Source organism: Pan troglodytes, chromosome 9 (assembly GCF_028858775.2).
Source record: "Pan troglodytes isolate AG18354 chromosome 9, NHGRI_mPanTro3-v2.0_pri, whole genome shotgun sequence".
NCBI lineage: Eukaryota > Metazoa > Chordata > Mammalia > Primates > Hominidae > Pan > Pan troglodytes.
In genome coordinates, this window is record NC_072407.2 from 11,581,479 (window position 1) to 11,596,634 (window position 15,156).

A 15,156-nucleotide genomic window follows, 5' to 3' on the forward strand; every position below is an offset into this window, starting at 1 on the left:
AATGGACCCTTTCATTTTCCACGCTACTGGCCCAATCTCCTGAAAGGCAGTATAGTCACATTCATACTGCTTTATTTCTTTAACATACTTGTTCTTAAAGCCGAGAGAGGAAGTAAAAAAAAAAAAAAATAGAATGTGCTCTTTACAGAAAGAAGCTAATCAGATTGTAAACTGGCAGAGCGTGATAATTTTTCATATATTTGTAAAGCTGTGCTAAGCAACAGTCAACAAAATCAGATTCTAAACCAGCAGAGCATGATGAATCTTCATATATTTGCAAAGCTGTGGTAAGCAATAAACAGTCAACAAAATCCTGAGATTTTTGTGCTTTTTAAATAAAATTTTAAATGTAAATTTAACAATATTAAGTACATAATAAGATTAAATCATGTAATAAGAATCACTTCCATTTTTGACAAGCTTCTTAGTTCAGAGCCCTTAGGTACTTCCTGTAATAAAGTCCCATTTTCAGATTCACAGAGAGATATTATCTAATGTTTCACTCTGTCTTTTCATGTTCTTAATTTGGGGTCTGTTTCAATGGCCTGTCTCATATCAGCTGTCATTTTTGTGATCGAAATGTCACTTCACATTACAGTTTTCATTAGGACAGTTCTCATCTTTGGTTTCAATTCAATTTAATTCAAATTAGAGCCTTATGTCTCAGGACAATTGAATTCACTTACAATCTTCTCTGTTCGGATAGATAGGATTGTAACCACTACTTCCTGTTGATACTACTGGAGTTGTTGCTACCTTCTAAACCCCTGCTACTGCCTGGGAGCCCACCAGGTCTCCTAACAAGGACACTGCTGCTTCTGCCCATGGAAATGGGGCTGGCACCAGCACTGGAACCAGCCAAGCTAGCATTATGCTCAACAGTTACTAAACCACCGTTACTGTCTCCGGTGTTGATGACTGAGTCTCTACCACCTTCCTCTCACCAAAATCCCACTGGGTCAATGCTTTTCTGAATTATGGAAAAATCTTTTCTCACATTTTGTTTTATACAATTTTTGGCTGAAAAACAGCTCACTAGGTTACAGGAGTTTGGAAAGGTGTAATTTGCTTATTTTGTTTGATTTGGTTGAGTTTTTCTAGTCTTCCCCCAACAGAAGCCAGACAAAAGGGGGCTGAACAACAACAGCAAAATTTACTCATGTCTTCTCCTGAGACAACTTTTTCAGGCCTGACTTGTATGCTTGACTTTCCCTAGAATAAGTTTGTTTTCAAGAGGCTTTTCTTGCAATATTGCTGGTAGCAATGACCCTATCATGACACCAGATGTATTGAAACTCCTTAATCCTGTCATCCTGTGGGCTTGGTCCCAGCTCACAAGCATTCTAGGACCTAGGACCTTAGTGGCACTGTCCAGAAGAGGAAAAGATTCAGAGCCCAGAAAACTCACCCAACTGAAGGGCTGCACCTTAAGAAGGGGGAGACCAGTAGGCTGCACCGCCGTATTTCCAGAGGCTGACCTTGATTCTGGCTAATTACACACACAAGGAAATTCACCAAATGAGCAAAACCCAGCTATGGAGTTCAGGTGGGAGCTGTGCTATGACTTGGCCATTGGCAACAATGCCTCTGCTAGTGGTATCCCTGGGTATGGGGACTGGTAAAAAAAACTGGCTAAGGTTGCAGCCTAGCCCTCTAAGCAGGCTTTAGACAGGCCATAAGAAATCAGGTACAGAGGTGGTCCCTAAGGCTGGGTACTTTGGGAGAGCTAAACCCAAAGCATTCTGAAGGAACTGCTTAAATGAAGAGGTAAAATTAGGTCATAATAGGGAAAAATGAGGTTGTGCACAGAACTGCGGGGGCAAAGAAGATACATATGCATGTCACTAGCTGGGGGAATCCAGAGAAATGGGATAAGCAGCTAGGAAACCATAAGTGGGATGTGGCACCTGCTGTATGCTACTAGTTTGGACTAGGGTTCTTAAAGGCAGCTCGTCTGGCTAGATTTAGGGAGTCTAGAAAGCCAAGGCAGATAAAGTACTTTTAATACATCAGAAATGTAGACTGGACCTACAGAGGGAATTGATATAATTGCTAAAGCTTGGACTTTGAAATTGGAAGTCTTGGGTTTAAATCTCAGCTCTGACACTTAGTCACAGTGTGGCTTTGTGCAAATTAGTGTCTCTACAACGCTGCATCCTCCATTAAAGAACCCCACGGGGTCTTTTAAGAACTTGTGAAGTCCATATCCCAGTGCCTGGCATACAATAAGTACCCAAAAATGAAGGAATATGGGCTGATACCATCACAACTAATTCCAGACCACATTAATTGGTGGCACTGAGCCTGTTAACAATTTGCTTTCTCTGATGGGAAAGGACTCAGGAATTGGCAAACTGATATGGGTATGGGTTTCACAGTTGAAAGAGCGGCTAGGGAACCACGGGCCTGATGTAGATGGTGGCTTAGAAAGTAGAGCTATTCGGGGCCAGGCACGGTGGCTCACGCCTGTAATCCCAGTACTTTGGGAGGCCGAGGCGGGCGGATCACGAGGTCAGGAGATCAAGACCATCATGGCTAACAGACTGAAACCCCGTCTCTACTAAAAATACAAAAAAAAAAATTAGCTGGGTGTGGTGGCGGGCGCCTGTAGTCCCAGCTACTCAGGAGGCTGAGGCAGGAGAATGGCATGAACCCGGGAGGTGGAGCTTGCAGTGAGTCGAGATTGCGCCACTGCACTCTAGCCTGGGGACAGAGCAAGACTCCATCTCAAAAAAAAAGAAAGTAGAGCTATTTGGTTGGTGCTCCAGGGTAGCAGCTGATCTGGCAAACTGATATTTGAATCACAATATTAAGACAAATATCATTCAGTCTTTCTTCCTAGACACAGAAGCAAATACCCCTTTCCCAGAGATGTGTGTGTGCGCCCACACACATGCACACACTTCAAAGCCACGGGTCACAATCAAACATGGTTTCCCTTTGCAGTGAACACACTGGCTTTTAATACTTTCCTTAAGTTATAGCCTCACATGTGAACTTTTGATCTCTGAAATGAAGTCCATAAATTTCATTGTCAGAATGGTTGCTACTCTTTTATAGTTTACATGTGAATTTTGTTATTCCCATATCCATAGAAGTCACTTCAGTTTTTTCTCTCTATGGCCACAGTATTGCTACATTTAATCTGTGCTGGAAGGTGCCCTGAGTTTAAATTAAGTTGAATGCTGGGCTGAGTGTGAAACACAAGAGATACTGCTAGTCTGAGTCTGGGGCTTCCTTAAGAGAGCCGCTCCTTCACATCTCGAAAACAAGGAATGATGTCGCACCACTCAGACCTCATCTTTCCATCCCAGCTGTATTAGTCCATTTTCACGCTGCTGACAAAGACATATCCGAGAGTGGGAAGAAAAAGAGGTTTAACTGGACTTACAGTTCCACATGGCTGTGGAGGCCTCAGAATCACGGCAGGAGGCAAAAGGCACTTCTTACATGGCAGCAGCAAGAGAAAATGAGGAAGAAGCAAAAGCAGAAACCCCTGATAAACCCATCAGATCTCGTGAGACTTATTCACCATCACAAGAATAGCACGGGGAAGACCGGCCCCCATGATTCAATTACCTCCCCTGCCGGGTCCCTCCCACAACACGTGGGAAGTCTGGGAGGTACAACTCAAGTTGAGATTTGGGTGGGGGCACAACTAAATCATATCACCAGCCTTACCTCTGACCACTTCATTCCTCACACTACAGTCCAGTCACACCAAATTGTGATGATTCCTTCAATGCACCATGCCCTTTATTGCATTCTGCCTTTGCACAGTCTCTTTCCTCTACCCCAAGTGACCCTTCTTCTTTCCAGAGAGATTCCTCTTCAGCCTAAATGGCTTAGCTCAAGACTCATCCTTCACACTGTTCTCTATAGACCTCCTCAATCCCTTTGAAGTTACTTTGTCCCTTCCCATTGCCCCTGCAGTATTCTACGCAGCTTCTCACATTATAATATCTCCATCTGTGAGCCCTTTGAAAGCAGGGGGAGTGTCCTACTTATGGTCTTTGTATCCCCAGCATCTTTTACCATGCCTGGCACTTGTTTGGTGCACATTAAAAATGTATGAATGGGCCAGGCACAGTGACTCACGCCTGTAATCCCATCACTTTGGGAGGCCGAGGCAGGCGGATCACAAGGTCAGGAGTTCGAGACCAGCCTGGCCAACATGGTGACACCCTGTCTCTACTAAAAATACAAAAATTAGCCAGGTGTGGTGGCGGGCACCTGTAATCCCAGCTACTTGGGAGGCTGAGGCAGGAGAATTGCTTGAACCCAGGAGGTGGAGGTTGCAGTGAGCCAAGATCGCGCCACTGTACTCCAGCCTGGGTGACAGAGCAAGACTCTGTCTCAAAAAAAGAAAAAGAAAAAAAATGTATGAATGAAAGCCAAATTTTTTTTTGTTTTTTCTTCCTGCAGAAACGATGACCATGGGTAAGAGGACTGCTTGTGCCAAGGACACAATAGGACAACCATCTCACAAAGATCTTAAGTAACTTTTACCATCCAGCAACACCCAGACGATTTCAGTGACCAAATGCTCAGCTGTAACCACAGCAATAACTGGCCTTCTTTCCAGATTGGGTTTGGTGAACCTGAATGGTCCAGCCACCTTCTGCAGGTGGCCCAAGGTGATGTGCTGCAGGGAAGCATGTCTCTCATGCCAAGAACCAAGATCGGACTATGAACAAAAACAAATGATAGATATAGTGACAGTACCAAGAGTACCAGGACTCAGTGTTTCATATGAAGCCCTTGGTGATGAGGACATAGCATCTGCCCTAGAAATCATTATTCCAACATAATATTATTTTCTAGAATGCCCTGGAAGGACAGAATATTTAAAAATATATCCAGGTGCTAAATAGGCAGCAGATCTCAATTCACACATGACTACCTTTGAGCTAATGACTGTCTCCAGAAAATAACTGTGCCCCAAGAAGTGCTCCAGATTTGCAAGGAATAGCCCCAAGAGAATACCAAGACAAGCAGGCTGTTCCCTGGAAAAAATCTAATGCAAGGAGGGCTAGTTCACAGCAAATTCACTGCCTCCTCCCATGCACGTGGTAGAGAGTACCAGTATCAACATGGCCCTGTTTTCTGCTAAAACCAGATTTTGAGGAATCAGAGACCCCCAACACTACTCACTCAGTAGCCAGCAGCCACTTCCTTTCAACTGGGAGTGTTATTAGAATGAAAAGTAATTAGTTAGAAGGGCATACATCTCAGTGGCATGAGCATTGTGGAATATCCTTTCCTAGGCACATTTGTCCACTAAGGGAACAGCCTCAGAAACTGGTATAGCAATGGATGAGATGAGATCATGGAGAGAGAAGCCATCCCCTATAGAAGGGCACAGCTTTTGGGCTTCTCTGGCCTGAAGGCCTTCTGGGGTATTTCCATATGCAACAGCCCAGAGTCATAGCCTTGGGCAACCACACGTAGAGGTTTCCTTCTCACTTCAGACACATACGTCACTTTCACAGCACTTGGGGATGGAAATACCTACAAGAGTGAAGGTCAAGGGCCCTCCCCAGGCATCTCATTCATTACTCAGCTTCCTTCCTGACCAAGTCTGCCAACCAATGGCCAGCTATGCGCCTCATCCTCATTGCTTCTGCCTCCATGTAAATGAAACCAAAGGCCTCAGCATATCCTGGGAGGACTGGGGGCTGTTACCTAATGGTCCTCTCTGTCCCATTATAGGTGCAAGGCACCCCATCCACACATTTGCACCACTACTCCAAGATAGTATTTTTCTTTTCACACAATCTCTTTACAGCAGAATCCAGAGTTGGATTGTAGTTTACCTTCCTGGAAAGCTCATTATCTTTGTTTGAATTAACATTTCAGCATGGAACTAACTGGGCGGAGGAAGGATCGTTACACGTCTTCAGAAAGTTCTCATTGCCCCAGCTGCCTAGTACTATACAAGAAGCTCTACTTTGATGGCAGATCTAAGAAGGCTATATGGGCCTTTGGCTGTAGGAAGCAGTGTCATTACATTCAAGCTTCACTTCTCTGATTGGCTTCCAACCACTGGGATTCAAAGAGAATCCAAGGTTCTGCCTATGTCTGATGACATAAGGAAAACTTGGCTTCCTCTGCTCAAGGTTCCCCTCTGCTCATCCCTCCTCATTCAGACATCCTCCACCATACCAGTGTTTAGAACCAAAACATGAAGGGCTAGCACCACCAGGATAGTTAGCAGAAATATTGTCTGTAAAGCTAGGCAGATGAGCCCAGAAGAATGGTCCCAGAGAAAGCAGACTGGCTCCAATAGATATCAGGCAGCAATCCCAATAAATTCTGACATGTCCTTGGCAATGGAAGCCTGGGTTGGAGATCCTGAGGCAGCTGTGCCTACTGTTCCCCACCTCAGAAGCTTCCTGCCCAGAAAGCCAGCAGCCTTGGGATACTAATGAGGATGCAACTGGCTAATTGGTATGAAATAGAAGGTGGCTTTGTAGGGGCAAGCAGGCAAAGAGTACTATCCACATGGCAGGCAGGTGGCTTTGTGTCTGGAAAGCTTTGCCTAGCCAGTACAGCTGTGACCAGAGGCTGGTTATAAATTTGAACTCCCTCAGCCCATTTGCAACTCTGCCTCTGTTCTCTTGCATTCTGTTTGGTTGCCCTTTAGTTTCCTAGTAAATGCTCCTTTTGAAAAACTCCAACCTTGTCTTATTTAACTTGGGGGAAGGGGATTCTCCAATGTCTTTTCCAGGATAAAGAAGGAAATTAAAATACCATGAAAAAATGGACATGGCAGTAGAAAGGAAACATTCTGATCAGACCTTGGGAAAAGCTCGTGCCGAGAGAGGGAGAGGCCAGGTGTCCCCCCACCCAACTGGCACTGATTCTCAGCCCCTTCCTCTTACTTCTGTTGGCTTCAAGGATATCTGCCCTTGATGTGTGTTGCTGCTGAAGCACCCTCCCAGCCAGTGAGTTGGACATATGCAGCAGGCATTTTGATGTCCAGGAAGTACACTGGTACATGACAGGAGCAAGGGTCAGGGAGGGGAGGGGAAAGGTTTCTACAATGCGGATGTTTTCAAAATTCTCCAGCAATCATGACTCTAAATGGTATGATTTAGGGCTGGGTGCAGTGACTCACACCTATAATCTCAGCACTTTGGGAGGCCAAGGTGGGAGGATCACTTGATACCAGGAGTTCAAGACCAGTCTGGCAACATGGAGAGACCACCATCTAATTTCAAAAGAGACCCGCCCCCTGCCCCGGCTAATTTTTTAAAAAATTAGCAATGTACCTGTAGTCCCAGCTACTTAGGAAGCTGAGATAGGAGAATCGCCTGAGTCCAGGAGCTTGAGGCTACAGCGAGCCATGATTGCAACACTGCATTTCAGCCTGGGTGACAGAGCAAGGCCCTGTCTCTCTAAAAAAGAAAAAAAAAGGTATTATTTAGTTCACATGGCCATCAGTAGAACTACATTTCATATGATGAGAAGAAAATAATTATTTTACACTTGAGTCAGGGAGACTGACAAAGGATAGGTATGGAAAATGGCTTGCTATTTTCATGGCCACCCTGTCCTGCAATGCGGGGGGCGGGAAGGGGGACATTCCAATGACTTACTGCTGCATGACAAAGCACCAAAACATAGTGGCTTAAATAGAAATATATTGTCTCTCATGATTATCTGGGTTGACTGAGCTTAGTTGATGCTCTCCCCTGCAGTCTCATGGTTGCTCTCAGATGGCATCTGGGGCTGGCATCATCTGAATGCCTGCCTTGGATGGATGTCCATAATGGCTTCTTCACTCACATCTGGCTCTGGAATTGAGATAACTGGAACAGCTGCAGAATGGCTGGACATCTCTCTCCACATAGTCTCTCCACATGGTTAGTTCGGGCTTCCTCACCACAGGGACATCTCAAGATAGTGTTCTGATAAAGTGACTGGCTTCCTCCAGAGCTAGCATTGCAAGTGGTCCAGCTAGATGCTACAAGGTTCTGTTAAGTAAGTTCTAAAGGAACCTAGAGTCATTTCTGCCACATACTAGGGTCAAGAGCAAGTCATAATCTTGAATCAGCCCAGATTCAAGGGGAAAGAAATTACACAAGAATGGAATACCAGAAGGTGTGGCTCATCAGGGCCATCTTTGGAGACAGTGGGGGTGGGAGTGGGGAGGTTAATGAGTTAAAGGGCTTCCTAGGTAGCTGTCATTTTAAAAGTACATCGAATGCTCAACACACATGGAGAATGCAGTGAGTAATAAGGGGTAGAGAGGACGGGAAGAGCTAAACATGGACAGTTAAACAGTATAAGCTAAAGAAAAGCAACCGATTCTGACTGATACAGTGCTTATGAACTTTCAATGAAAACAATTTTATGCAAAGTAATTTAATGAACTGAGAAAAGGACACAAATATGGATGTGAATATAGCCAAAAACAATGTCTACTGCCTGTATGTGGCTCCTGATAATTCTGCAGGCCACTTAGCTGCCCCTGGCCACCCACTTCACTGATAGCCACCTGGGACTATTGAGGGTGTCTAGCTTAGGAGTGCCCAGCCTCTGGTATTGCCATTCAAACTCAACCCAGAGAAGAAGGCTCACCTGTTGCTTACTGTGCCCTTCCACATCCTTACAAAGAGTATCTCTCTCACACAGGAGTCCTGAGTTGGTTGCTGGCACAGACCACAACCAGAGGCTGAGTGGCCAGTGAAACTCCTCTGAGACTCAGGTTTTCTCTCTAATGGGAATTCCTGACTCGTCCTTCTTCAGTCCTCTCTCGGGACCAAAGAGGAAGGACACCCCTCAATATCCTTTGGCAATCACTGCGGACACTTCCGCAGCTATAGAGGTGTTGCTTTGGGATCATCTAAGACAGAGTCAAGCCTTTGGCAATGTTCAGGAAATGCTGGTATGTCTCTGAGATGAGCTTTCAGGAGGAGAGGCATGAATGGGGCCTTTCTGGGATAGCATACACTATTCTTTGTTCGTTCTTTCTTTCTTTCTTTCTTTTTTTTTTTTTTTTTTTGAGATGGAGTTTCGCTCCACTTCAGGCTGGAGTGCAGTGGCACAATCTCGGCTCACTGCAACCTCCGCCTCCCAGGTTCAAGCAATTCTCCTGCCTCAGCCTCCTGAATAGCTGGGATTACAGGCGCCCACCACCACACCCAGCTAATTTTTGTGTATTTTTAGTAGAGACAGGGTTTTGCCATGTTGGCCAGGCTGGCTTCGAACTCCTGACCTCAGGTGATCCACCCGCCTTGGCCTTCCCAAGTGTTGGGATTACAGGCATGAGGCACCACGCCCAGCCCCACTATTCTACTTTCTATCAAGTGCATTCCAAGATAGGCTGACCTTCATGGAAGAAGTGAAATAGAAAACTGAGGAAAAGAAAATAATTGGAAAAAAAAGTCCCACAAGTCAAGAAAGTACCCCAAGGAAGACCTACAGGACAACTTCCAAGGCAAATGGGAAAAGAGAACATTGGCAATCTAGGAGCTGCAGAAGGAGAGAGCCCTGGTCTTCATCCCTAAGCCCAGGATGAATGTGAGGCAAAAATAGTCTCTGTTCTTTTGGAGGAAGAAAAAGTGAGTGAGCAAGCAAGTGAGAGAGAGAGAAAGAGATAGAGAAAGAAAGAAAAAGAGAGGGAGGGAGGGAGGGAGGAAGGGAAGGAAGGGAAGGGAAGGGAAGGGAGGGAGGGAGGAAGGAAGGAAGGAAGGAAGGAAGGAAGGAAGGAAGGAAGGAAGGAAGGAAGGAAGGAAGGAGCAAGCTCTGAGCAGTGCCACAGACCTGCTTCCAGTGTCCCTGATATAAAGCTCTCTTTGCTCAGCCTCCCAAGAGAACAGATCAAGCTTCTCCCAAGGACTATGGCAGGAACCCACTTCCTTCTTCCACTCAAAAGACTTGTCACTTGCTGCCTGGGATCCCTGGGCATATGGGCTGCAAAATTCAACTAGCTGCGTGATCACCTCTGTCACCTCACTCCCTGGTGTCTTCCCACTTGTGTCCAGGAGCTCTGGGCCTGGGAAGGATTAACAACAAAGATTAAAGATGGCCCACAAGGCCTCAGAGGATCAGGAGCCAGCCCTGAAGTCCAGAAATTTTGACTAAGCCTCTGTCATTAGGGTCTCCCAGCTCATCCATAGGCTAATGCCAAACTTTCACAACAGCTAGTGGTTCTCATGACACCTCCTCCTGGTAGAAAGGAAAGAATAAGTCAAAAGGACCTGGGCCACAGATTGTGTCCTCTTGAGTCATTGATTTTGCCTCCCTAAACTATATCTTAAGATAGATTACTCTGTGAAAGCTGGATGACCATTGCCAGACAATTTAAAAAGTATATATATCAATATGAAATGGATTGATGATAATATTGCATATTATAGTTTATAGCACATGGATGGCATTGCTTTTATCCATTTTCTTTATTTTTTGAAAATTGAATTTGTGATTTTAAACATTAAAGATAATAGAAAAATTAATTTTTTGGCTCAATACTAGATTTATTATAGCTATTATTCCAATAATTATTCATTGAATTAAAGTTATTTCAAAACTATTTGACATAGGAATATTGATAGTTTTTTTTTCTACCAAGTGAACATCATCTTCAAGACATTCACACAATTTAGATAAAATTCCTTTTGCACAGCAGCCGTATCCAGAGGCTTGATCTTGGATTTAGATTTAAATTTATCAAAGAAAGGCAGTTTTTAAAATTTGCCTAATTCAAAGCTCAAAGACTAATGAAATCCTTTCTTCAAATACCTGAAGACATTTGTATTCAGGGCTCTAGAGATGAGCTTATGAACTCTATAAACTGGTAAGTAAATCTTCCAGAAACAAGTTTTACCTTTATAGCAGTACCCTTCTCTGCTGGTACCAATTATCCCTCCTAAAGGACTACTTCTATGTGTGAAGCCTCAGTGGGACCCATTGCCCCTCAGTGGGCCTTTTCTGGCTTTGAAAAAAAAAGACCCCAGCATGGTCCTCAAGTCTTCTGATGTTTATATAAAGAGGGCAGGTCCTTGTAGAAGTGTTTATATAAATTAGGAAAGATTCCCCCACCTACCTTCAACTTATGACCTTCTTTGACTCCAGGGAACAAGGAAAAATCACTAGTTTGGGAAAGGTAGCTTTCAGTCTTGAAGCTGTAATTATACAGGGGTTAATGACTGGGAAGGAAGATTAAACTTTTACTCACTACTTGAAATTATTCTAGTGCATGATCTCACTTCTTTGGGTTCTAATCCTAAATTATTTGCCCTATTCTGGTAGTTGGACATAGTGGTGGAGACCAGCTGGCTCCTAGAAAGTACAAAGGGAACTCCACCCAGTTACCACCAAGCACAGTGCAGGTTGGAGACAGCCTTCTCCTGAGGTGGGGCTGAGGACCTGCTCTGCCACTGACCAATCCTGTGATTTCCAGGCCTCACCTTCCTAGACACTCCCTGCTGTCAGGGATCCTGCCAGACACTTGTCAGCCCCTGGTGCAGCCAGGTCACGGCCATATCTGAGGGATAAACAGCACTGCACCTGTGACTATACTTGGCCTCTACCCTTCTGGGCTTAAGAGGACTTTGGCAATCCCCAAAGGACTCAGACACAGCATGACCATGGGAAACCCCTGCCTAGAACTTCCTGCCTTGGCCCAGCCCATCACTGGTTTTTACATAATGGTGCTTGGCATTTCTAGGCCACTGTACACATATACACACACAAGCACAAATGCAATTATTGTGCAGGAACAGCTGCAAAGAGGCTGGTGCAGGGCTCCATGTCCTTCCCAGGCAGAAGAAAGTGGCTGAGGGGAGCATGGTCCTATCACAGCTGGGAGACTTGACTTTGTGCATCCCTTTATAGAAAGAAGCTCTCTGACTCTTACAGAAGTTGCTGCATGGGAATGCCAGAGATAAGGCACCTGCCTACCTAACACAGTAGCTTAGTCTTCTGAGAAGCCTCCTGTCTCCTTTGATACCTGTGACCCTCAGTCATGGCAGCTCCTCCATCATTTTATCCAATGTGAGGATGGATGACACTCACCTCCATAACCCAGTCTGCAGCCAGGAAAGTGTCAGTAGAGGTGACCCCACCTTTCCAGGCCCATCATATGTGGGTCAAGAAAGGATCATGTCCAAGACTACAGCATTAATGTTTAATAAGGCTTCCATTTCTATTGAAAAGTTGTCCTTCACCTGCAGTGTTTGCAACTGATTGCTAGCCTGAGGAACACTGGGCAAGACCAAGATGCATCATAGTGTGGTGGACAGAGCCATGAGCTGGGGCTGGGTCCCAGAGCTCTGCTCCTGCCGCTGGGGCTGAAACCACCCCTGCTGGTCACAGTTTCTTCTCACATGAGGAAGGGTTGGCCTACTATGTTCTATGCTCTTCCACCTCTGGTGTCCGTGTGTCTGTGAATCTAGGGAACTGCTTGTGCCCAGCACTGAGGAAACCGGGCACCTGGGGTGGGATCTATGCAATCCTAGACACACGCTGCCAGAAATCCAAGCACAGGCTAACTCTGGAGGGGAGGTTTTGGTGATTTCCACAGACATCAGCCGTCTCTTTACCCCCTCCATTGTTTCTTAGTTTCCTCTTCAATGGGTTTTCATTTTTAATAAATGGAAAGGAATTTGACTTTGAGATTGTCCTGAAAGCCCTTGTAATGACCAGTGATGTCTAGCGTGGATTATAAAACCACAACTGGCCCTCTAAACAGAGGAAATTCCATTTTGAGTTAAATACCAAAATAAGTTCTTTCAATATACCCTAAAGAGTTCACCACAGTCCTACAAGTAAGCCAGATGGATGAGAGGAGGGCAGCAGAAAGGAGAGCCTCCTGGATGGGGAGCTTGTGCACAGAGAAGCAGGTATTAGATGAAGAAAAGACAGACAATCTGTGTGGTTGGTTCACATTTGGGGCAGGAAACTGGGACCCACAGGGAGGGTGCTGGGCCCCTCCTGCCCTAGCCTACTTCTTTAAGAACCAACCTGTGATCCCTCCCGTAGGGCAGTGATAGAAATCTTCATCCTAGGAAGCTCATGCATCTGTCCCCAGTTCATGCCACTCTGTGCTTCTGAGAACATCAAGACAGAGGTGTCTGGAGTATCAAAAGCAAGAACCTTCCTTCTCCACACTGCATGGCTCACACAAGCCAGTGCTGTCCACCCACCAGGCCTGTGTGTACACCAGACTGAGACGTGGATTTCCAGGGCCTGATGCTCTATTGACTGCAAGAACCATCATGCTTGTATCTCAGTCTATGTTTTTGAAAATCAAACTACCCATTCCATTATCCATTTAGCAAGAATATCAATCAGACTTATTGGGTGAGGAGGGGAGAAGGGAGAAGGTTTGTGGGCAGTACTTTTTCTAGATGGAATACGTTCTCATTCAAGTCTAAAAAGGAAAAGGACTAGTACCTTGGTCATAGTCAGATGACTGCCTGAAAAGCCTCTGGCCTTTAGTAGCTAAAGGCTCTGAAACCAATAGTTTGCACAAACATTGACCCAATATTGGATCTAGGACACTGAACAAAAATCACCCAAGGAGGAACTCTCTGGGAACAGCAGGTAACCCCTCAGCTTTATGTCCTAGGGCTCCGTTCCCACCAGAAAAAAAATGTTTATAGAACCCCAGAGACCTAACTTGGGAACCTGTGCAGCACAGACCAAGGGTATGTCCTATCCTGGGGAGACACAGAACCCAGAGAAGACCCAGCCTTCCCACCCATGCCAGCCAGCCCTGGCCCTGGGGTGTACTTCCCTTCACCTGCAGGGAAGAAGCCCTGTGCAGGTGACCATCAAGCAACATGACATCATTTCCTGGCCAGCAAGCCTTCTCCAGCTGCAGCCACACCTTCCATACCTCTGGATTCACTAATCCACATCCCACCCCCATCAGCAGCTCTCAGTAATCAATCAGTCCCCTTCCCTGTAACCTTCCCACTATTCACTCCCAGGGCCTCCCCAAGCTGTGTGGATGTAAACAAGATTTCAGAAGCCCTTGGCAGAGATATGGTTACCAGGTGCTGAAGAAACAGAGACTCAGAGTAGGCCACCTGAGCCCACCCAGCCACACCTGGCATACCCAGCATTTGGCTAGTGCCAGTTAGGACCAGATACTCAGCCTCCAAGGAGAATAAGTTCATAGGAGACTTCCCAAGTGAGTTCAAAAGCCAAACCAGAATGATCACAGTGAGAGGTGTGAGCATTCTAGGGACCCCGGCTCACATGGTTATTTTAAAGAGCAGAGTGAGGCCATTCCACCAAGTGCATGTGGGGCAGGCAGCTGTCCCATCCTGGGGGCTGTGGGAAGGCAGGACCAGGCTCTTCACTTCAGGCAGAGAATGCACCACTGCTAATCACTGAGAGATTTCGGACCACAGGGCATTTCCAGTAAAGCATAGGGAGTTGAGGGAGAATGTTCAGAACTGAGAAGACTAGACTGTGCTCTGAGTAGACTGAGGCTAAGAGTGAGCAAAAAGGGTAAGAAGAAGTGAATGGCTAGGTGCAGTAGCAGATGCCTGTTGTCCTGGCTACTCCTGGAGGTTGAGGTGGGAGGATTGCTTGAGCCCAGGAGTTCAAGGCTGCAGTGTGCTATAACAGCACTTGGGAGGAGCCACTGCATTCAAACCTGGGCAACATAGTGAGGCTCCACATTGAAGAAGAAGGAAGAAGAAGAAGGAGGGAAGAGGAGGAGGAGGAGGAAGGAGAAGGAGAAGAGGAAGAAGAGATTGGAGGAGGAGGAAGGAGGAGGAGGAAGAGGGAATGGGGGGAAAAGGTTGCATTTTGGGGAACTTCTCACTTATGTCAAATCATAGGAAGCAGAAGAGACTAGAACCCCCTCTCTCTCCACCATGTGAGAATATAGTCAGAAGTCTGCTATCTGAAAGCCAGGACAAAGGTCCTCACCAAATCTGCCAGCACCTTCATCTTGGTCTTCCCAGCCTCCAGAACAGTCAGAAATAAACGTTTGTTGTTTAAGCCACCCAGTCTATGGTATTTCGTTATAGTAGTCTGGACAGACTAAGCTGGTGACACAGCAAACTGTGTGTGGAGATAGAAGGTAACTAAATGTATATCTGACAAGAATTGGAGATATCACAAGTATTTACTTATGACTGTCATTTTTGACAGTCAACGTAAACAATGTTAACAGCCCCTAGTTTTACG

At 45.7% G+C, this 15,156-nt stretch overlaps 2 protein-coding genes across 6 annotated transcripts in view; one reads left to right on the plus strand and one right to left on the minus strand.

Moving 5' to 3' along the window:
• SYT9 (synaptotagmin 9) overlaps positions 1 to 15,156 on the plus strand; it is a 242,235-nt gene that overhangs the window by 220,535 nt on the left and 6,544 nt on the right. For 4 of the 5 annotated variants that reach the window (XR_010147130.1, XR_010147129.1, XM_054662029.2 and 1 more), the window contains exon 7: positions 4,426 to 6,675. The exons of the other annotated variant lie outside the window; for it this stretch is intronic. Coding sequence is in view for 2 of the 4 variants with exons in the window: in XM_054662029.2 (XP_054518004.1) it covers positions 4,426 to 4,434 (9 nt within the window). In the remaining 2 variants the exon portion in view is untranslated. Of the gene's footprint in view, positions 1 to 4,425; positions 6,676 to 15,156 lie in introns of those variants that run through there. 5 annotated transcript variants of the gene reach the window in all.
• The window catches only part of LOC104008404 (basic proline-rich protein), an 80,132-nt gene that overhangs the window by 27,754 nt on the left and 37,222 nt on the right, over positions 1 to 15,156 (minus strand). The window contains exon 3 of the mRNA XM_063783585.1: positions 7,275 to 7,400. The gene's annotated coding sequence lies outside the window, so the exon portion shown is untranslated. The remainder of the gene's footprint in view (positions 1 to 7,274; positions 7,401 to 15,156) is intronic.